Source organism: Mesoplodon densirostris, chromosome 8 (assembly GCF_025265405.1).
Source record: "Mesoplodon densirostris isolate mMesDen1 chromosome 8, mMesDen1 primary haplotype, whole genome shotgun sequence".
Lineage (NCBI taxonomy): Eukaryota > Metazoa > Chordata > Mammalia > Artiodactyla > Ziphiidae > Mesoplodon > Mesoplodon densirostris.
The window spans coordinates 40,833,902-40,857,580 of record NC_082668.1 but is presented as its reverse complement, the minus strand read 5'-3'; the positions used below and the strand labels follow the sequence as shown (position 1 = coordinate 40,857,580).

At 39.5% G+C, this 23,679-nt stretch overlaps 1 protein-coding gene across 6 annotated transcripts in view; it reads right to left on the bottom strand.

Moving 5' to 3' along the window:
- The window catches only part of HECW2 (HECT, C2 and WW domain containing E3 ubiquitin protein ligase 2), a 404,779-nt gene that overhangs the window by 228,871 nt on the left and 152,229 nt on the right, over window positions 1–23,679 (bottom strand). For all 6 annotated transcript variants that reach the window (XM_060105711.1, XM_060105717.1, XM_060105714.1 and 3 more), the window contains one exon: window positions 8,476–8,802. In XM_060105711.1, the coding sequence (XP_059961694.1) occupies window positions 8,476–8,767 (292 nt within the window). In that variant the 5' untranslated portion in view covers window positions 8,768–8,802. The remainder of the gene's footprint in view (window positions 1–8,475; window positions 8,803–23,679) is intronic.

Below are 23,679 nucleotides of genomic sequence, written 5' to 3'. Positions count from 1 at the left end.
TTGACTGAATTTCAGATTAAACTGCAGCTTTCCTATCGGCTTTGAAAGCACGCTGGTTTCGAACCTACATAATACTCAACTTAGAACACTGCATTATTTAACATCATATTTTAAGTGCTTTGTATAATTCCTAGAGCTCAATTTCAATAGAATGGATTTTGTTTTCTGTAAGCAGAAGTAAGCCAGTATGTCACTTTAATCTGGAAATCCCTTCTTATGGACTCACTCAGTGGGTAAATTCGTGCTGCTGCTTTAGACTACCAAGGAGATGATTTCATGATTATTAACCGTAGCCAACATAATGATGATAGTTTACAGTCAGCAGGCCCTTACAATGAGCCCAGGTACGTTGCTAAGAGCACTGCATGCATTATCTCATTTAATTCTCATGATACTGGCACTTTCCTTAGTCTTTTTTTTTTTTTTAAGATGAGAAACCTGAGGTTTAAAAAGATTACATAATTCTCCCAAGCTTGTAAGTAGATCTGAATTTACTAGTCTGTCTGACTCTAGAGCCTGTCCTCTTAATCACTGATAACCTCAGAATTTCTCAGAGTGTGCTGCATGTGACAATCCTGGGTGGCCCACAGACACAGTTATTACTAACTGCTAATGTATGTTAGGAAGAAACAGAGCTAACACAGCAAGCCTTTCCCAGACCTTACTGCTTAGAAAAAGGTCAGGGCACATAACCAGTTTGCTTTCTTTTAATCAGATGGTTTAAAGAAAAAGTTTAATAGCACAAGTGATAATCCCAATATTGCAAAAACCAAGAAAGTGCTGAGAAAATAACTAAAGGTTGAAAAACACTGGACTATATTTTTCAACACAGAGGGGAAAACATGAAGACTGGGACACAGGCCTCTTAAGTCCCAGCCTTGACTGACTCCAAGTAACTGTATGGTATCACCATTCTGGACCTTAGTTTTTTATCTATAAAACATCAGCTTAAATTTGGAGCTCAAAAACACATGATCCCAATGCCTTGGATAACTACTGCAACTTTATTTTACCATCCAAATGCAAAGAAGTATGAAAAATGTCATAATACATAAGCCAGGATTTTTTTAAGACAGGGTCCAAGTTAAATTGTTCGGCCATCTATCTTTGAGGATACAATCAACACACAGAACTGAGAGGTATACTCAAAGAATGGTCCAGACAATGCTGGTAAATTATTTACCTGTTACCGGTCGATGACAAGATAAGAACCTTGATCCAGAATATGAAATACCTACATCAATAAGCACTTTATTTAGTTTAGATGATTTTTTAATAGCAAGATTTTCTCAATGAAGGAAGCTGTTATACTGATTTACATTCTGGAGAATGTATCTTATCGAGTTACAGATCAGTAACAAACAGTTCAGAGATCAGCACTGTGAGAAGCACAGGTGTACAGCACAGTGTAACCTTCTAATTTTCATAATGTGCATTTTCCCAGTTCTGTTCAGGTACCTGAAGTTGCCTGCGCATAAGAAATGGCAAATTAAGCTTCTTGAAGTGTTTCTCTTTTGAACAGCCAGAAAAATAAGCACAAGATTAAAAGTTAAGGGGAATTAGATAGTGAGCCTGAAACAAATTTAATATTTTCTGCCTCCACTTTAAAAAGTGTCCACTTGGGCTTCCCTGGTGGCGCAGTGGTTGGGAGTCCACCTGCTGATGCAGGGGACACGGGTTCGTGCCCTGGTCTGGGAAGATCCCACATGCCGTGGAGCAGCTGGGCCCGTGAGCCATGGCCGCTGAGCCTGCAGGTCCGGAGTCTGTGCTCCGCAATGGGAGAGGCCACAACAGTGAGAGACCCGCGTACCGCAAAAAAAAAAAAAAAAAAAAAAAAAAGCATCCACGTGATTTTTTGTGGAAAGCTGTTTGTGTTGAGTACCCTAGGTGTTCTTGCACAAGATAAGCATTTGGTTCTTTTTATTTAGAGAGCTTAGGAGGAGGCAATGAGTAGCACTATTAAATTTGTGAGGGGTCGATTCTAATTTTAGATACCAACACTAAATTATAAACCTAGTGATTTCTGGAAACCATCTGCAAGGCATTAATTGTTGTAATTTGGAGATTTGGGGCTATAGGTACATTGTGGTCATCTCTGGAAATCTCAGGGTGTATATGAGACTTTCTGGAAGGAGAAAATATAATTAGCTTCTGCTTTAAGAACCATGTTCACACTCAAAGTTTCCTCAAATGGTGTTTTGATATTTTCAACTTTTTTTCTTTATATTCCCAATAGGATCTCTACGTTGGCTAAACTGCCTAAAGAAAGATTTATGTTTCTGATCCAGAAGGATATGTTTTCCCTCCAGATTAGTAGTGCTAAGAGTCATCTGGAACAAGCTGTACAGTGCAAAACGTTATTAGCAATTAGCTAAACAAAAACAAATCACACTTCTAGGTAGGAAGAAAATGTAAGCCAAGAGAAATATGATCAAAATGCGGAGTGTGTTGGGCTTCCCTAGTGGCGCAGTGGTTGAGAGTCCACCTGCTGGTGCAGGGGACACGGGTTCGTGCCCCGGTCCAGGAGGATCCCACATGCCGCGGAGCGGCTGGGCCCGTGAGCCATGGCCGCTGAGCCTGCGCGTCTGGAGCCTGTGCTCCGGAACGGGAGAGGCCACAACAGTGAGAGGCCCGTGTACAGAAAAAAAAAAAAAAAATGCGGAGTGTGCCAATAAGCCACACCTCGCCAGGCCTATGTTCCACCCAAATCCTTCCCCTCTGGGACTTATTTCTATAGAGACCATCTCTCAGTTCCACAAATAAAACTAGACATTGCTAGGAAACAGTCCAGCTTCTCAGGACACAGCTGAAGAGGAGTGGCTGCTTCCTACTAACAGGTATAGAAACCTGAAGCTATTCCCACTCTATGTGCTTCTATGAAACCTATTTCACAGAGCCTGAGAGAGAACTTATTATGCATATTCCTCTTTAGTCATAACAGCCTTAAATTTAGGACATAACTTGGACCCCAACATTCTTTTCCCCATCTTAGCCCTGTATTTCCTCTTTTCTTTCAGGTCTTCTCCAAATGCATCATCTCACCTATCTTCCCTTCATAGGGCCCAAGAAAATTGTTTTGTACATTTTCAAATTACTAACTGCTCATTTGAAAGATTCTTCCCATCACGTCATTGATTCTATTAAGCTCTTGAAAATTTCTGCATGGCTTGGAGTTACAGTTTTCAAAATTTTTGTCAAATTTTTGTTACTTCTTTTAAAAACAACTGAGTGGTTTTTACCTATATTAAAGCAGCCCAAGCCCTCACCCTGAAGCAGTAACTATGGAAGTAGCCCACTCACTCTTTAAAAGCAGTTGTGTTCCTCCTTTCCCCTTTCTCATCACAACAGCCACCCCAGTGACTCAGTTAGGAATGACTGCTGGTACAAGAAAGCCTCACTAATGATGACTTAAACAAAGGTGAAGATTATTTTTCATATATAGCAAGAACTTTGGAGTTCCAGTCCAAGCTCTTTCTTTCTTCTCTGTAATTCTTGACTTAATTTTCTTGATTGATAACTTATGGTTGCTACATGGATGCCACAACTCAAGATATCACATCCTTTCTCCAGAGTCCCAAGTACAAGAGAAAGGGAGGTTTAAAGACTTTCTTCATGAGGCTCTGGTTTTTCATTAGAAAAGGAAGTTTCCCCAAAGTCTTTCCCTTACATATCACTGGCCAGAACTGGGTCACATGTGTACTCCCTGACTACTCACTAGTTGGACCACCACATCAGTTTAGACCCTTCCTGAGTCTGGAGAGGGCCTGCCTGCCCTGAGATCAAGGGCTTGCTGCCCACCCCCTGACCCCATAAGGAAGAAGGGATCAGGAGATGGCTGCCAGCTAAAGACCACAGTGCTGTCACCCATCCCTCACTACGTGGGATGGCAAAGTCCCCACAGAAGTGAGGCTGTCTCCAGTCCAGAGGTCAGAACAGTCCATCCTAGCCCCAGAAAAGAAATGGATATCTCTGCTTAAACCAAGGTCTCTGTCGCTCACTTTGAGGTCCCAGAGAGCCAATCTTTCTTTTAAACACAGCTGTGGTTCTGCAACTACATAAATGAGCCATCCTTAGTGTTCTAGATGTTAGGACCTGTGCCTTTTAAAGCCATTAACTGTGGAAGACCTGTTAAAACCAACAGCATGCCTGAAAATACCACATACCTCATTCCACCTACATGATACTTTTATTTCTGAATTCTAGTCTCTGTGTTCATCCCATCCCCTTAAGAGGTCTGAGGGTGCCAATTTCTCACACCTTTTTCATGCTAGGGATCTAAAACTATTAGAAAATACACTAAGAAGGAGACAAACATATGGGACTCAAACTATCATTTATTATTTATTCAGAGTTCTCTGGAAATGGCTAGATGCGGAAATTAAGTGGAACCTCTTACTGTCTACCCTAAATCAAAAGCCGGGGAGAAATTTCTGCTTCAGGCCACATTGCAGTAATTAGTTCCAGACTTGCCTTCCTAATGAAGCAACTGTAAAACTAGAAGGCAGTGGTTTTCTGACATTGCACAATAGATTAAAATCCCAAAGTGAAGGGAAACTTATAAGTTGACTCCATGACCACCCAGATCTCAGCTGGGGGACTATTTCCTGGCAGTTCTTATGAGCTAAGGAGGCAGCAATCAGAGTTTGGGTCAACTGAAATGGCTAGAATCTCCAGGCAAGGCACTGGAAAGGAAAGAGCTATGGGGGATGAAGTTCACATGGGGATCCGCCATAAGCCCTTGGCTAAGGTCTGGGCTGCACATGTGCAGGGCGAGACTACCAAGGCTTCTTTCCAGAGAGCAGCTGCTACAGGACTGAGAGTGTAGTGGAGTTAAAGAAGTCAAGCAGTGCTGGAGAACACTGGAGTTACAGCTGAGCCAGAGAGAATGGTTAACATTCCAGGCATGCAGCTAAGACATCAGAAATGCCACTACTTAGGAATAAGTCCTAGAGTAAAGCCTAGTAGACATACTCTAACAAAGCCCCAAACCAAGCCCTAATGAAGTCCATAGAGGAGACCAAACTTGTAGGCTGAACGCCATCAAGCTAGAAGTGCTGCATAACTACACTGGGCTTTCCATAGATCCATTCTAACCAAGTGTTAACTCATACGCAGTAAGCTCAAGGAAATAAATCTGCCAACTAGAATAAAAACTCACATTAAAATAAAAAGTATGCCACAGAACTCAGGATTTCTACAATACAGAATCCTCAATGTCCAGTGTAAAGTAAAAAATTGCTGAATATACAAAGAAACAGGAAAATGGGACTCACGGTCAAGAGAAAAACAGACAATAAAAACGGACCCTTAGGTGACCCCCAGAGATATTGGATTTAGCAGAGAATTTAAAGCAGTTGTATTCAAATCAATTCAAAGACCTGAACAAAGATATGGTCTGACAGACTTAAGACATAGGGACTCTCATAAGAGTAATTAAACCTATAAAAAGAGAAATCCATATTCTACCAATGAAAAGTCAAATAACTGAAATTTTAAAATCCATTGGATGGGCCTGACAGGAGAATGAAGATAAAAAAAGAAAAAGTTAGTGAACTTGAAGACAGGTAAGTAGAAATGGTTGAATTTGAATACCAAAGAGATTAAAGAACAATTAACCAGAGCCTCAGGATCTTGTAGAACAATATGAAATGATGTAACAAATGTGTAACTGATGTCTCAGAAAAACAAGAAGAAAGTGAAAATAGATAGAAAAAAATATCTGAAAATATAATGGCCAAAATTTTCACAGTTCTCATTAAAAGCATTTACTTAAAAAACTCAAAGAATCCCAACCAGGATAAATAAAAAGAAAATCACACCGAGGTACATAATAGACAAACTGCTGAAAACCAAGATAAAGAAAAAAATGTTGAAAGTAGCCAAAAGGGAAAAAAAGAAACACATTTCATATAGGGAAGCAATAATACAATGAGGATACGTAAGAAAGGTACAGAAACAGCTTGAGATAAACTAAAGAAGAGTAGCACTTTTCAAAAGAGACTTATTTCCTAATTCTACTTTCCTAGCTATATCTTTGGACTAATTCCAGATTTAGGACTCTGGCCTATTCTCTAGAAAGTAAAATATAAGAACACCAAGATTTTGTGACTTTGGTCACTTGGGAATAAGGTAAACTTGGTTTTGGATCCCTTAGTTCCTTCACAATTAAATACAGACAGGGAAATAAAACAAGTGAGATAAAGAAACAGAAAGAAAGTTAGGGAAAAAAGTATGAAGTAATAGGAGTCAGCGTTGTAAGTGATTCTAGCATCTTACAGATTAAGTTATTCACACACAACAAAGAAACCATCCTATGTGAGAAAATAAAATTGATTATGTCCTAAAGAAATATCACATAAGAATCATTTAAGAAGACACAATATTCTATTTGTAGCCTCCTATTAAGCATTACAAAATCTCAAATGAGAAAAAAGGCAAAAAATTATGAGAAAAGAAAAAAGTTTTATGAAATCCTAAAGGGTGAAATTACACCAAAACCAAGAGCTACTTCTAAAGTCACATCAAAACTGTAAGATTCTTTTGTGAACATAATAGAGATCAGATATAAAAATGTAATTTTAAAATCATGAATCTTCCTCACTTTGAATGTACATTTAAACACACCTGAGGAAAATGATGAACTCTGAAGACTTTTCCTTCCTTTTTTTTATAATAAGAGGAAATAGAAAGATAAAAATTCATTGAGGGCCTCCCTGGTGGCGCAGTGGTTAAGAGTCCGCCTGCCGATGCAGGGGATACGGGTTCGTGCCCCGGTCTGGGAGGATCCCATATGCCGCGGAGCGGCTGGGCCCGTGAGCCATGGCCGCTGAGCCTGCGCATCCGGAGCCTGTGCTCCGCAACGGGAAAGGCCACAACAGTGAGAGGCCCGCATACAGCAAAAAGAAAAAAAAAAAAAAAAAATTCATTGAATTTTTTTGTTTCTATTTCTTATACCTGGTATGATTAAACATTAAAAATTACATAAGTAAATACAAATCAATTTTATTTTAGTCAATATAAAATTCTCTGTCCAGAGGAACATAAAGTGTAATGGGTTTAACATTTTAATAAAATTTCAGCCAGGATATTACTTTGCCTCAACCAGGGTTTCTTAACGGTGGCATTGCTGACATGTGGGGACACATAATTCTTTGTTGGGAGAGGCTGTCCTGTGCATTGCAGGACATTTAGCAGCATCACTGATCTCCCATTCCCCTACCCACTTGTGCCAACCAAAAATGTCACGAGACATTGCCAAATGTCCCATAGAGCAGGGGTCCCCAACCCCCACGCCATGGACCAGCGCTGGTCCACGGCCTGTTAGGAACCAGGCCACAGAGCAGAAGGTGACCAGCGGCAAGCGAGCGAAGCTTCATCTGCCGCTCCCCATCGTTTGCATTACAGCCTGAACCATTCCCCCCATAGCTCATATTACTGCTGGATCCACTCCCGCAACACCCGCCCACACCACCCCCCTCCCCCCCATCCATGGAAAACTTGTCTTCCACGAAACCGGTCCCTGGTACCGAAAAGGTTGGGGACCGCTGTTCTAGAGGAAGTGGGCAAAATCGCCCCTGGCAGAGAAGCACTGCATAAACCAGTCTTCCCCCCGGCAACCAATCTAGTCACTAAAAAAAAAAAAACAAAGAAAGTCGCCTGACTTACAGTATACATTGAAAGCAGCAATGTCTTTCTGATAAAATATCTGTTGTTGTTAAATTTTTAAAAGAATTCCCTTCATTCAGTGAAAATGTTCTCCAGCTTTGGGGAATGTTAGATTTTATTATCAGAGTTGATTTAGATTTTCTTTATGATTGGTTAGTAGGTTTTGATTTTTGCTTTTAATTAAAGTAGATACTTATACTTTCTGGAATGTGCTATCAATCATGCACTCACCTATGAATAACAGATGCAAATCAGCTAGACAGAGTTAGGACACTTTCATTAAAACAAATAGTAACCTATTTCTAAGTCATTTGTTAGGAGAATAAGACACTTTCTTTACCTAATTGATCTAGGACACATCAAGGAATTTTGAAATAAAAAGATACATTAGACTACAAGTTGTTCTTAATGTAATTCAACCTTCTGAAACAGCACATTTTTTCCTATCAGTTATCTAAATCTAAACATCCTTCTCATCGGTTTAAAAATACTAGTAAATGTTAATTGCCACCTCTTTCCAAAATGCGGTTATTGATCAAGGGCAAAGTGAAGTTTTAAAAAGAAAATACTGTAGGTTCTGACATTTAATTAAGGTAGAGAGATAACCACAGTATTTCTATCAGCAAAAGGTATGTATAATTGTTGACTGCCCGCCCCCCGCCCCCCGCCAAAGAAGAAGAAAAAGTTCCTAGGATCTGGCTGCTTTAAATTATGTGTGTGAATTTCTTCCCAGGAGAAAACACAGAATAGTATAATGTCAGAGTGAAATGTATGCTCAGGTCACAAGCAAGTCCATTTCATTTGACTCACCTATGTGATAAAGGCCAATCCAATCACTGGGGTCCACCTCCTCTTTAATGTCCCAGAAGATGATGAGGTTCTGAGCTTGCCCCAGCGTGTACTCATACATGCTGGCGGTCAGGCTGGAGCGGCTCTCAGAAGTCACCAGATCGGTGTCGCTGTTGGCCCGCTGTAGAGTCATATTCTCGGGCATGGAGCTCTGGGCGGCCAGGCTCTGGAGGTTCTCTGGACTCAGTGTGTACCGCATCTGGGGATTTCGACGCCTCACAAAAAGCAGGTGCTCCCGGGCTGAGCTAGCCATGCCGTCTGCCTCTCTGAGGTTGGCTTTCTACAAAGCTGTGAGAGACAAACAAGCACAAAGCATCAGTGCTACAATGCAAGGAATTAAGTTTAAGCTTCCCAGATAAAAAGACTTTATGAGTGTTTGCTAAAGCTTAACCATGCAATAATCTCCTGCTGTCAAAATAAAACCTATTATTCTACTGTCAACGGATGACTGTCAGAAACAACTTCTACAGACTGAGGTCACAAGACAGCAAAGGCCATCAAACACCTGTGGCCCTCAATTTCACTGGGCACAGCTTCCTCAGAGCAATTAAGGAGGGGACTTCCCTAACCGTCCCTTTTATGGCTATTCTTTCTCCTTCAGAAATGGCATCCTCCTCTCCTTCACATATTCATTTGCTGATGCAATTAAATTTTAAAATAGCAAGACAGAAAATTTTGAGACATGTTCAACAGAGTTGAAATATACTAATGAGGACAAGTTCTATTTCCTTCCCATAGGAATGAAACTCACTAAACCCTTTTTCAGGAGCTTGCTCAAATGTTACCTCCTCACTTAAATAGAGTTGGCCATCCTATTTAAAACTGCAACAGCCAAGCATTTCCCATCCCTCCTTCATGGCTTTACTTTTCTCAAAAGCAATTATTCTGATCTGATGTACCACCACATAGTACCATGCACTTATTTATTTGGTTACTGTGTACTTTCACCCACAAGAATGTAAGCTTGGGGAAAGAACACTCTTCAATAAAAGGTGACTGGAAAAATTGGGCAACCATGTGCAAAAGAATGAAACTGGACCACTGTCTTACACCATACACAAAAATCAACTGAAAATGGCTTAAAAACTTGAAATAAAGCTCCGAGAAGAAAACACAGACCAAAAATTCTTTGACATAAATCGTAGCCATATTTTTTTGGTTCTGTCTCCTAAGGCAAAGGAAACAAAAGCAAAAATAAACAAATGGGATCTAACTAAACTTAAAAGCTTTTGCACAGCAAAGGAAATCACTGAGGAAACAAAAAGACAACCTAATGAATAGAAGAAAATATATGTAAATGATATGACTGATAAGGGGTTAATACCCAAAATATATAAACAGCTCATACAACTCAGTATCAAAAAAACCCAAACAACCCAATTAAAATATGGGCAGAAGACCTAAACAGACATTTTCCCAAACAAAACATACAGATGACCAACAGGCACATGAAAAAATGCTCAACATCGCTAATCATCGGAGAAATGAAAATCAAAACCACAATGAGGTATTGCCTCACACCTGTCAGAATGGCTTTTATCAAAAAGAAAACAGATAACAAATGTTGGCAAGGATGTGGAGAAAAGGAAACCCTCCTGCACTGTTGGTGGGAATGTAAATCGGTACAGCCACTATGGAAAACAGTATGGAGGTTCCTTAAAAAACTAAAAATAGAACCAACCACCATGTGATACAGCAATTCCACTTCTGGGCATATATCCAAAAGAAGTGAAAACAGGATATCAAAGAGGCATCTACACTCCCATGTTCATTGCCGCATTATTCACAATAGCCAAAATATGTAAACAACCTAAGTGTCCATCAATGAATAAATGGATAAAGAAGACGCAATACATATACATACGATGGAGTATTTTCCAGCCATGAGAATAAAGGAAATCCTGCTCTTTGCAACAACACGGATGAACACTGAAGCATCATGCTAAGTGAAATAAGTCAGGGAAAGACACATACTGTATTATCTCACTTATATGTAGAATCTAAGAAAAAAGTCAAACTCTTAGAAACAGAGAGTAGAAGAGTGGTTGCCAGGGGCTGCGGGATGGGGGGTAATGGGAAGGTTGGTGAAAGGCTACAAACTCTAAATTTTCAGATGAATAAGGCCTGAGGAACTAATGTAAAACATAAATGACTACAGTTGATAACACCATATTATATAATTGAAATTTGCTGAGAGTAGAATTTAAATGTTCTCATCAAAAAAAAAAAGTGAGGTGATAGATGTGTTCATTAACTAGATGGTGGGAATCCTTGCACAACGTATATGTACATCAAGTCACCACAATATAAACTTTAAATATCTTACAGTAGTATCAATTATACCTCAATAAAGCTGAAAAAAAAAGAATGTAAGCTTCACAAATGCATCTGTTTTGTTCACTATCTTATCCCCAGTGTTTCCAACAGTGCCTGGTACACAGTAGGTGTCGATAAATGTTGAATGAAAAGATCACTGAACAGTGAGCATCCTTCTGCTAGATACTCCTTAAGCTCCTAGGAGATACTCCCTACTGTCTCCTAGATACTCCTGACTTACACCTTGAGTCCCTTTGCTGGGCCTGCCCTTTGCCAAACCTATTTCTGCCATCTAGACCCATAGTAAGCTATTTCTTTTGGCTCCCACTTGGCCTCCATCTAAAGGAACAAAGCTTTTCCTGTTCAAACTTAGATCCAGTCCCCCATTGGTCCACTATGAGTCTGGTCCTAAGATATCCATTTTCTTCTCCATGGCCAGACTCTGACAGAGATTCTTTCTAAGACCTCTGTACTTTACTCTAGCACATTTGAGGTTCCATCTGCCAGTGCCTTTCCTGTCTGTCCATGGATTCACACTCCCTCACCCAGAACCCACAGGCTCTACACAGAATGAATCTGGCTTTCCTCTCACTACCCCTTTCAGGACTACATCATTCACTAATAGGTTTGTGGATTTAACATTTACTCTGCATCCCTAGTATGTGCTGCCCTCTTTAATATACTACATCTTTTCAAAAGGCCACTCCTGCAAGGTGTCCTAGAATGTGAGCATAAACTTTCATGGAAAAAAAAAAAACTAATCTTGGGCTGAATATTTACATTATAACTAATAATCTTGGATACCAAGTCGGAGGTAAGTAAAGAGGAGGGTTCCCTAATTTCTCCCATCCCCTCATCCATTTCACAAACACTTGGGTGAAGGGGACATTCTACCATTGCTAAGGTCATAGTACTTGCAAATGTATCTATTCAATTAATTTCTGTCATAAAGTTGATCTCGTATTTTTAGCACTATCCCTTGAACTAAAAAATCACTGGGATTGGTGGGCAAGATGTCCTGTGTAAAAAGGACAGAAATAAAATCAACAGAGAAACTTAATACTCCTCTTCATAAATTTAGCACTTGCTTCCTTATGTGGTATATGGTAACTCTGACATCATATAACCCATAACTGTTAAACAACCTCAAATCCATGAAGTCTAAAATTCAGGTCAACCTCTAATCTCAAGGTTTCATGAAATTTTCATTTTAGTGGATTTCGACAGGCTGTTCTTTTGTCTATAAACCCAGAGTGAGCCCAGCACCACATCAGCTTCAGCAAGCACTGTAAATAATTAACTCCTAACATGTTGTAGTCAAATAGAAAATGCAGGCTGGACATAACTAAGCCACTTCCCTGAAAGAAAGAAATAGACCAGAATCTTTACAGCTTTAAGCCACAGCAAAAGAACAACTGAAAATCACTCTGCTCTAGAAAAAAGGGAAAAAACAGGGATGTACACCAAAATTGTTTTATTTTTTTAATGACCTCCATTTAATCAGAGAGATAGGTAAACACAGTGGATAAGAGAATAAGCTCCAAAGTCTGATTTCTGGGTTTCAGTCATATTTCTACTATTAAGTTGCTCTGTGATCTTGGCCAATTTATTTTAACTCTGTGTGCCTTCATCTTCCCATCTGTAAAGTAGGGACATAATAACACCTGGTTCATAGAATTTTGGAGAGAACTAAATGAATCAGTATAGGTACAGCATTTAGAACAGTGCCTGGCATATAATAAGTGCTCAATCATGTTTAGCTATTAATATTATTATGTGACTACATTCTACTTTAATTATATAATGTAGAACTGGTTTTAATCCCCTTGACCCCCCCACTTATTGGGAGAGTAGGCTATCAGTATCTGCCATTATTCAAAGCACAATCCCAAATACAGAAAGGAAAAAAAAAAAGAAAGAGCCTGGTAGGCATGAGGAAGAGCTATCCTGAAGCCCAAGCCTTAATGCCATAACAGTGGCCTGACAAGGGCCATTCTCTGGTCCTCTAGCCAGAGATAAGGGTTGGAATTTGACTTTCTCACCATTATTGGGTTCATTCATTCATTCATGCATTCAAGAAAATTTTATCGAGCACCTCCCTTGTGAAAGGGAGACACGCAACAGACAGGTCAAAAAACAAGACAGAAATGTGCAAATTTGCTAGTTTAACTGAACCCTGCAAAAAAAAACATATGCAGCATCTATTAGTACACGTCTGGCATAAAGCTACAAAGTATACTAAACAGAAAAGAGAGTAAGGTTTTCTTTCAGAGTCTTTCTTTTCTTTCCCTAAGGCATGTAATTTACTCTATAGGAACTTGACTGGGGTGGGGGGAAGACAAATACACATATGAAAGAATTCAATCCTGTACTACTGACACTTCATGTATATGTACAATTTGTCCCCACAAGTATGTGATGGAGATAATAAATGCTCATGAGGCATCAGGAAGTGATAGTAATATGTATAAAGTGTTTTACATTTTTCAAAGCATTTTCACCTCTATCATCTCAAGTGAGACCCAGAATATTATGAATTAAATTTGAGAGATGCCACCACCTCTGTTTTCAGATGAGAAAATTGAGGATCTGTGAGGCAAAAGGTTAGCTGAAGGAGATAAAAACACTTCGGAAGTGGTTATATATTTGAGGTAAGTCTTAAAGGATTAGAGGAAAAGAAGAAATATATGAAGAAATGAATGCATTCTAATTGGAAGGATGGATATGGAGAAGCAAACAAGGATGAGAATATGAGAGGGAAGAAACAAAATAGAAAACAGAGGCTCTGCAGAACCCTGGGAAAATGATGGGAATCCTCCAAAGAAACCAAGCAGAAGCCCAGGGAGAGAGGCGGGTCTTAATACTGCCACTGAAGACATATGGTGAGCCCAGACCTGACTCAAAACATACTGATGCCCCATGAGGTTAAACCCACCCAAGGTGGCAGAGCTGGTAAGTGACAAGGGTAACAATCAAGGTAAAATAGGAGAGAGAGAAACACACAGACACACAAAAGAGAGAGAGAGAGAGAGACAGGAAGGGGGAAGAGGGAAGGGAAGGGGGGAGAAGGTGGGGAGGGGAGAAAGGGAGGGAGAGGGAGAGAAACATGTCTTGAAAGTCAAGGAGAGATTCTGAGGGGAGAAGGGGAGGGAGAGAAACATGTCTTGAAAGTCAAGGAGAGATTCTGAGGGGAGAAAGGGAGGGAGAGAAACATGTCTTGAAAGTCAAGGAGAGATTCCGAGGGAGAGCCTCAAATGTTGCAACTAATGACTGAAAAGTTATCATAGCATCTGAAAACTAGGAGGACATCCTTGGCCTTAGGAAAACCTTTTACATGGAGTGGTACAAGTGGTAAAAGCCAGACTGTTGAGGTTTGAGGAAGGAGGCTGGAAAGGTAAATGGAGGTAAAGAGTACAAACTCTTCTTCAAAAGGCTGGGCTGTAAAGGGAAGGAGAGCACGTGGTAGAGGGTGATGTGTACTGAGACAAGGTTGGGTGTGTTTGCTTGTTGTTTTTCAGCCTGAGAGAGACTTCTGCATGTTTATAATACTAGCATAGTCACTAAAAGCTCAGGAAATACCTGTTGAATGAATGAATAAATGAAAATTGAGAGAAAGAGCCAGTGAAGAAGAGAGGCTGAAGATGTAGGAAAGAGAGGAGATACATGATGGAGCAAGATGACTGAGGAGGAACAAAAGATAGAATACAAAGGACAGGAAGAGGATCAGTCTAAACCAGCACTGCCCAATAGAAATATGATACAACCCACTTATGTAATTTTTTTTTTTTTTTTTTTTTATTGCGGCACGCGGGCCTTTCACTGTTGTGGCCTCTCCCGTTGCGGAGCACAGGCTCCAGACACACAGGCTCAGCGGCCATGGCTCACGGGCCCAGCCGCTCCGCGGCATGTGGGATCTTCCCAGACCGGGGCACGAACCCATGTCCCCTGCATCGGCAGGCGGACTCTCAACCACTGCGCCACCAGGGAAGCCCCACTTATGTAATTTTAAACTTTCTAGGAGCCACATTAAAAAACATTAAAAAAATGAACATTTTAATCATAACATATTTCATTTAACTCAATATATCCAAACTATTATTTCAATGTTAATATAAATAATTATTAACGAGATATTTTGCATTCTTTTTTTTTTTTTTTGTACTAAGGTGTTTAAAGCCAACACATATTCTATACTTAAAGCACATTTCGGTTCAAACTAACCACATCTCAAGAGCTTGAGAGCTTCATGTGGCAGGTGGCTCCTGGTCTGGACAGTACAGATCTAAACCACAGGAGTGCTCCCAGCTTCCAAGACAATCTGCTTCCTTTTCAACTTTATCCCACCAGAAAGGCCCTCAATGTAGCTAAGAGGAAAACATCATTAACTAGCTGACAATAATGTGTGAATAACCAAGAATTCCTTAATCCTTCCCAGGGGTTCTTTCCATGCATTTTAGCATGAAGATGCTTTTTTTCCATTATAGTTTGTTACAAGATACTAAATATAGTTCCCTGTGCAATACAGTAAATCACTGTTTTTTATTTTATATATGGTAGTATTCATCTGTTAATCCCATACTCCCAATTTATCCCTCCACCTCCTTCCCCTTGGGTAACCATAAATTTGTTTTCTATGTCTGTAAGTCTGTTTCTGTTTTGTAAATAAGTCCATTTATACTATTTTTTAGATTCCACATAAAAGTGATATCATATAATATTTGTCTTTTTCATGAAGATGCTTTTTGAGCCAAATCTCTACTTGTTATATGAAGACACCCAGTCTGGGGTAGAGAATTTTCTGGGGATGGATTTGAGGATGGGGAGGATAACAAGTCCCAGAAACTCTTTTGGTATCTTTTATCTTCTCTTCTTCAACCCTGAAACTACACAGTCTTCAAAAGCAGGAACAGTGCTCCAGTGGAGCTTACGTATAACAGGGGAAGAGATGAAGTGGGGAAGTGATCAGGTTATCTGTATATTTCTCTAGCAAACACTCACATGGCACTTACTCTTTCTAAGTGATTTACAAATATATACAGGTTACTTCTAAGTCTTCTGTGTTTACCTAAATAACTGCATGTACTTAAACTTCACCCTGTCTCAATATATTCAGCTATTAAACGGAGGTAACTTTAATGTAACATGCAAGACCATTTGCAAGGATTAGGAAAATCGTAAGTGAAAGTTATTTTGTTATTTTTTAAAGTAACTACTGTTATTTTAATAAACAAATAATATAGTTCTGAATTAATTAATGCAATTAATGCCTGGGGTAGCTCTCCAGGCCTAAGAGTCTGGGGAGAGGAACTAAGACTTAGAAGACAGTTAACAGAAATCAAATGCTAAAGACCATCTTTACACATGAAAACTCACTGTGAACTCTGCCTAGTGTTGGATGACCCCATACTGAGGAATGAAAGGGAAAACAGTTCATGCTCCCCTACCTTCCTATTCAACATGGCTCCTGGCTCCCAGAGCCCAGAAATCAGCTACATTAGGATACACAGGCCTTCGAGTTATAGCTTAGGAACTCATCCACAGCTCTTAAAGAATTGTTTCCACATAAAAAAAAAAAATTAAGGGCTTCCCTGGTGGCGCAGTCGTTGAGAGTCCACCTGCCGATGCAGGGGACACGGGTTCGTGCCCTGGTCTGGGAGGATCCCACATGCCGCGGAGCGGCTGGGCCCGTGAGCCATGGCTGCTGAGCCTGCGCGTCCGGAGCCTGTGCTCCACAACGGGAGAGGCCACAACAGTGAGAGGCCCGCGTACCGCAAAAAAAAAAAAAAAAAAATTAATTAATTCCAACTTCCAAACCACCCCACTTTAAAGGAACTTTTAGAGCCTACCACTCACAAGCCGGTCACTGCATGTAGTGAGATGTGAGACTAGAGAGGAAGAGAAGATTAGAAGAAACTTGGGCACAGAATGTGCAGTAATTCACTTGGAACCTCACCAGTGAGCAGGGAGCCATTCCAGGCTCTTGAGTAGAAGAGTCAAAATATGAAATTTAAGCATGGGAAACTTAATCTGAAAGCTCACGTGGGGCTGACTGTAAGAGGAGTAAACAGAGGTGGGGGAAACAGAAGCTAACTGATTAGTTAAGACATCCGGCACTGAGTGCTGAAGAGCGGATTCAGCAGCACAGGAAGGAAGTATATCAATCAGGAACATTTCAAAGAAAGAACAGGAGGACTCGGTGGCATATTGAACACAGGGGATAAAAGTGAGGAAGAAATTAAGACTCAATTCTGGATTTTCAATCTATGTGACAACAGAATCCCAGAAACATTAATGAGGCTGAGAAAATCAATACTACTTTGGGTGAGTTTAAAATAAATGCAATGTATCCAAGTAACTATATCCCAAAGACTCTCGCGAAGGTGGACCCCAATTGCTGGTTATTATGAGGCCAGGGATAAAACAAATACTCAAATGCAAGCTTCTGCTTACTAATGGGCTTAGAATTTATTAGTTAAAATTGACTATGCCAATGTATCTCTAAAAGGCTCAACTCAGTGTTGAAAAAACCTCACTCAGATGTTTTACTTTACCTAACTTAGATCAATGGAAAAGAAGTAAAATCAGAATGCTGAGATTACAATGAGAGACTATTTCCAAAACTGCTTTGGAAAACTTCATTTTTCCCTCACAACATAAGTAATGTATTTTTTAAGAGTTCATGTTTCCGTAATAAATAAGATCAAACCCCATGCAAAAGTGAATTTGCAAAGTTGCATAAAAACTTTAACAATCAAGCCACTCTATCTTCAGCTAAAATTTGAGTTTATAACTACCTTATTCAATGCAATGTTCTCACATGGGAAAATGAGGGCTACTCCAACAACAAGGAACGACTGCTTCACATTTTCTACTGATGTCTAAGAATTCTTCCCTTGTGTCCTGGTTTCATATCTATGCCTTCTGCAATAAGAAAGGCAAATTTTCTTCAGAATAGTATCTATGTTCTTCTGAAAACCTCTAGTAGACAAAGCTGATGGTAAGGGAAACTGATTAATACTCACAAAATTTATTAAAAAGAAAGCTAGTCCTTTAAAGCTCCTTAAACGATCCACCCACGGTAAGCCTCTGCTGAGGCTATATGTCCCATTCCCAAAGGACACAATTTAACACTGTAGCACTCCTTTAAAAAAAAAAAAAAAAACCTCCCACTTCTAATTATGATTAGATCTGTACTAACCTGCTCTCTCAGGTAACAGACATCTGCTTAAATGACAACCAAAAACAAAATCACTTTTCCTCCAGAGGTCAAGAGAGATATAATAACTAAGCAAATTGCAAAATGCTTTAGTATACAATTTCATTTCCAAAAGCAGCAGATTGTGTTTAGAAGATACAGACAGAAGCAGATGACAAATACATTAAACAAGTGTTTTTATTTAAAATATTTTTGCTAAGTAATCTGGGGAGGTGAAACCTCACCTGAAGGGCAAGTACTGAAAACATTCATTATGAAAAGATTTGTATAGACTGGAAATGCACCCTCATATTTTAATTTCCTAGATTGGACATTGAAAAATAAAACCAATAACAATAACTAACATCCTTGTTTAACCCTTCAAATTCCCCCAAAAAAACCACATGCATACACACACATGCACATACCTGTTCAACTACACTGTACTTCAAACTCCATTCTGTGTTTTACTATATAAATGAGGAAAGCAAAGGTGGGATTATATTTATGTCTAGAGGCACTAAAGAAAACACAGTATGCCTGCAATAAGCAGAGATGTGAGACCTCTGGGAAGAGAAAGCAGCGAGCCATCAGACCCCGCAAGCCAGCTGTCACCTGAGATGAATAAAGTTATCACCAAATTCTCAACTAAGACCCCTTCCCAGTGGCTTTTCACGGTGCCTTCTTGCTAAGAGAAAGCATACTCATTACTCACGGTTTATCATACATAATCATAGCCCAATGCTTAGCTTACTCGGCAAGAGTGTGCTAGGAAAATGATTAAGATCAGAAAAATCCTTCCTATTCGATCTACCAATAAATGATTTCAGGGCATTCAACAGAGAGCCTGCAGTGACTGAAGCTGCCCCTCACTTCCTCTTTCCGGGTGGAAAAGTATCAGAAAATGCAATTTTCCCTCCAGCCTGCTGCCCTTTAGGAAAAGGCTCTTCTCCCCACAATTTTCTCAAATGATATGTTATGATCCACAACATAATAATAGCCCACCTGTAAATTTGTAAAAGGGATGGACACAAATAGAAAGAATTTTAAGTTCCAAAAGTTGTTCATTTTAAAGACTGAGTCCAACAAAGCTTTCAAGCTGTTGATTAGCTTGAATCATATTTGACTGAATATGCAGCCAGACAAATATGAGAAAATAATAAAGATTTGGTTTAACTCTTCTGAATTCTTTAAACATGATAAGGCTTTTAATTCAATTACTTAATTAAACTTTTCTTTTGCAGATGTGAATAGATAATTCACAAAAGGAAAAATTTAAATCACTAATAATTATATGTTAAAAATTAAAACAAAAATTAGATATAATTTTCTATGCACCAAAATATCAACTCTGAAAAATAACAGTACTCAGAAGTGAAGGTGCAGTGAGACAGAAACTCATGCTGCTGACAGAATGGTTTTGCAAAGCTCACTGGGCATGCCCTTGGAGAAGAAAAGGCATCTAGACCAAAACTGAAGGCAGTGGGGGACAAGTGAGTCCTCAAAAGAAGCAAGTGAGTTGTTACTAGAAGAGGAAATGAATGCTGGACAAAAATAAAGGAAAAAGAAACAATGGCAGACCCTTATACATGTAATTAGAGAAGAATTTAGGATAGAGAGTGTGGGAAGAATCAAGACAACATCTTTATCTCAACAGTCAAGGAGAGAACGTAATGGGCCCTCACTGGAATGATATTCATTGACATAGATACCAATTTTTTAAAAATTGATCTACACTCTTAAAATGCTATTAAATTAAGAACAGCAAAACCATTTCAAGAATCATTTTTAAACATTATCCCAGATATGGAAATCAAAACTTCGTATATTTTCAATACCTGTTTAAAATTCCAACATATTTTTCAGTAAATACACATGAAGTTCCATGATCTGTCCAAGGATTGATAAAAAGAAACAAAAAACTCTTTTATATCGAGCACTTTTGGTGGTTTCCTTGCCTAGCAACAAATAGTGATGGTTTGTGCAGGAGAAGTAGAATTGACTCATTCTAGAGTCATCTCTTTTCAAAGATATTCAACTTTTACTCCCTGTACAGCCTTAGGGGAAAAGATGTCTTTTTTCTCTTGTGTGGAACACATCCCAAGACATTAACTTCCGCTAAAGCTGAAGATAATTACCAATTGTTGGTAAATGGAATTCAGATATTTAAGAACTCTGCATTACTTTGAGGTGGTTGGAGCACATTTGTGTGGAAAAGTCTTTCTTGCAAAGCAAACCGCATAAGCTTCTAGCTGTGGATTGTCAAAAGCTGCTAAAAAAGATGACTAACTGTATTTATATACAATTGCTTATTCCATAAAACACCAGAGGTTATAACTACAAACGCTACTAATTGTGGCCTGTACTCTATACCCCACAGAACACTCCCCTCTTTTCTATTCCCGTTGCCACAACGGCACTAAGTCAAATCCACATCATATCATGTCTAGGCCATCACTTCTTTATTATTTATTTATTTATTTGGCTGCACTGGGTCTTAGCTGTGGCACACGGGATCTTTGTTGCAGACTGAGGGATCTTTAGTTGCAGCGTGTGGGATCTTTTTTTTTTTTTTTTTTAAGTCGCAGCATGCAGGATCTTTCAGTTGCAGCATGCAGGATCTAGTTCCCTGACCAGGGATCGAACCCGGACCCTGTGCACTGGGAGCATGGAGTCTTAACCACTGGACCACCAGGGAAGTCCCAGGCCATCACTTCTTAAAAGGCCTCCCTGATCCTTGTGTTTTCCCCCAGACAACCCATCTACTCTCTCCGTATAGCACTTTTTCAATGACGACGCTCCCAATCAAGTAAAATACATAATTAAAGGGCCACGATGATAGTGAAGAAAGGGGCAGGGGTGGGACCTGGTTTAGGCAGGGTGAGTAGGCAGGCCTCTCACAGGTAGTGACATATAAATTGATTAAGTTGAGACCTGAAGTTAGCAGGCAGTTGCATAGTCCAGGTGAAAGGTGAAGATGGCATGGATTTGCATGGTGGTTCTGGGGGTCAGGGTGGTTTTTTAGTGTATTTCTTTATACTTCCTTAAATAAACCCAAAGTTCTATACAAACTTTCTCAATAGAAGGTTATCTATCTGCTCCCCATGAAAATGCTTAGCACGCCCAGCATTGCTCATGCCATCCTCTCTACTTCCTGCACCTACTCCACCTTCAAGGTTTAACAACCACTCTTCTTGAAGAACAGCCAGCCAGAGGCAACATTCCCATGACTGAATTCCAGTGGCCTTTTTGATATCATTCATATCACGTGTAATTCACAATGCTTTAGAGTCTAATTATAAAGATTCGTGTCTTCTCTTGCCAGACTATAAACTCTTTGAGAAAATTACTGTTTCTCTTATATGTTATATTCTCCATAAAGTAGTAAGTTTTTGGTAAATATTTTTCAAATAAATGAATGGATGGGGTTGACTCCTACTAATCAGAAAATAAGAATGTAAAAGGACTAAATCAACAGTATGAATACATGTTCCATTTTCTTTAGAATTAGCCACATTAGCCATCAAAAAAGATTTACTAAGTACCTACTTTGTGCTGAAAAGCACAAGTCCCTTGTTACAGCATAGAAAGAAATATAAATCAACCTGCAAGAAAGAAATAGAGAACAATTGCCTTCTATACTATAAGGTGTAAGTGCAAAAGTCACTTATACCTTAAGTGCAAAGAGCTCACTGCCAGGAATGACCAGCAGGGGCTGGAGTGTTTAAGAAAAGCCTAATGAGGGGCTTCCCTGGTGGCGCAGTGGTTGAGAGTCCGCCTGCCGATGCAGGGGACACGGGTTCGTGCCCTGGTTCGAGAAGATCCCACATGCCACGGAGTGGCTAGGCCCGTGAGCCATGGCCGCTGAGCCTGCGCGTCAGGAGCCTGTGCTCTGCAATGGGAGAGGCCACAACAGTGAGAGGCCCGCATACCTCAAAAAAAAATAAAAATAAAAAAGCCTAATGAGAAAAACTGAGCTGGACCTTGAAAGATATGAGGAGGCCTTTGAAATACGGCATGAATTTTAGGCCAAAGAAAGAATGTGATTAAAAAGTAAGGAAAATAGAGAGAAAAAAAAGTAAGGAAAGATAGTAATTAGCTTCCACTACCTTCACTCTGGTCCAAGCCACTGTCATATGACATTACTTACATCCCTGCTTCCATCCTTGATTTCTTACTGTCTATTCTCAACATAGCAACCAGAGTGATTCTCTTCAAATGTAAGTCAGAACATGTTGCTCTCTACCCCAAACCCTACAGTGGTCCCCGTTTCAGTCAGAGTGAAAGCCAAAACCCTTACAATAGTCTGTAAGGCCCCACATAATCTGGTCTCTGGTGCTTTCTGACCTCATCTACCACTACGGCCACCCATGCTCATGTGACCCTAGTCCCACTGCTGCTCCTCGAAGGCACCAGCCACACTACCACAGGAGCCTTTGCATCTGCTGTTTCTTCTGCCAAAGAAACTCTTCAGGCAGAAGACCTGAACAGACATTTTCCAAATAAGACATACAGAGGCACATGAAAAGATGCTCAATACTGCTAATCATCAGGGAAACAAAAATCAAAACCACAATGAGATATCACCTCACACCTGTGAGAACAGCTATCACCAAAAACACCACAGATAACAAATGTTGGCAAGAGTGTGAAGAAAACGGAACCCTTGTACACTGTTGGTGGGAATGCAAGTCGGTGCAGCCACTATGGAAAACAGAACTAAAAACAGAACTACCATATGATCCAGCAATTCCACTGCTGAGTATATATCCAAAGAAAAAGAAAACACTAATTCAAAAAGATACATGCACCCCAATGTTCACACCAACATTATTTACAATAGCCAAGATATGGAAGTAACCTGAGTGTCCAACAACAGATGAATGGATAAAGGAAATGTGATATATATACATAAATATATGTGTGTGTGTATATGTGTGTGTGTGTGTGTGTGTGTGTGTGTGGAATATTACTCAGCCATAAAAAAGAATGAAATTTTGCCATTTGCAACAACATGGATAAACCTTGATGGTATTATGCTTAGTGAAATAAGTCAGACAGAAAAAGACAAATACTGTATGATATCACTTATAGGTGGAATCTAAAAAATGAAACAAATGAAAGATTATAACAAAACAGAAACAGACTCACAGATACAGAGAACAAACTAGTTGTTATCAGTGGAGTGAGGGAGGGGGAAGGGGCAAGACAGGGGTAGGGGATTCAGAGATACAAACTACTATGTATAAAATAAATAAGCTACAAGGATATACTGTACAGCACAGGGAAATATAGCTATTATATTGTAATAACTCTAAATGGAGTATAATCTATAAAAATATTGAAGCACTATGTTACACACCTGCAACTAATATTGTAAGTCATCTATACTTCAATTAAAAAATAAAATAATAATTAATAAATCACCAATACCCGAGATTTCCATGGTATATAGAATGATCTGGAAGAATCAAAAAGTTAAATGAATATCAATACACAGCATGTGGATAAGCAAACAGTTCTGTTCAGTATCATGACCCTGCTTATTGATACCAAGTTTAATCTTGATTCAAGTATTAGGATAAAAAACGTTTTGAAACCTTTCCCAAATGGACTGCCCCTACATTTTCATAGCACACATAGTTTTCAAAATT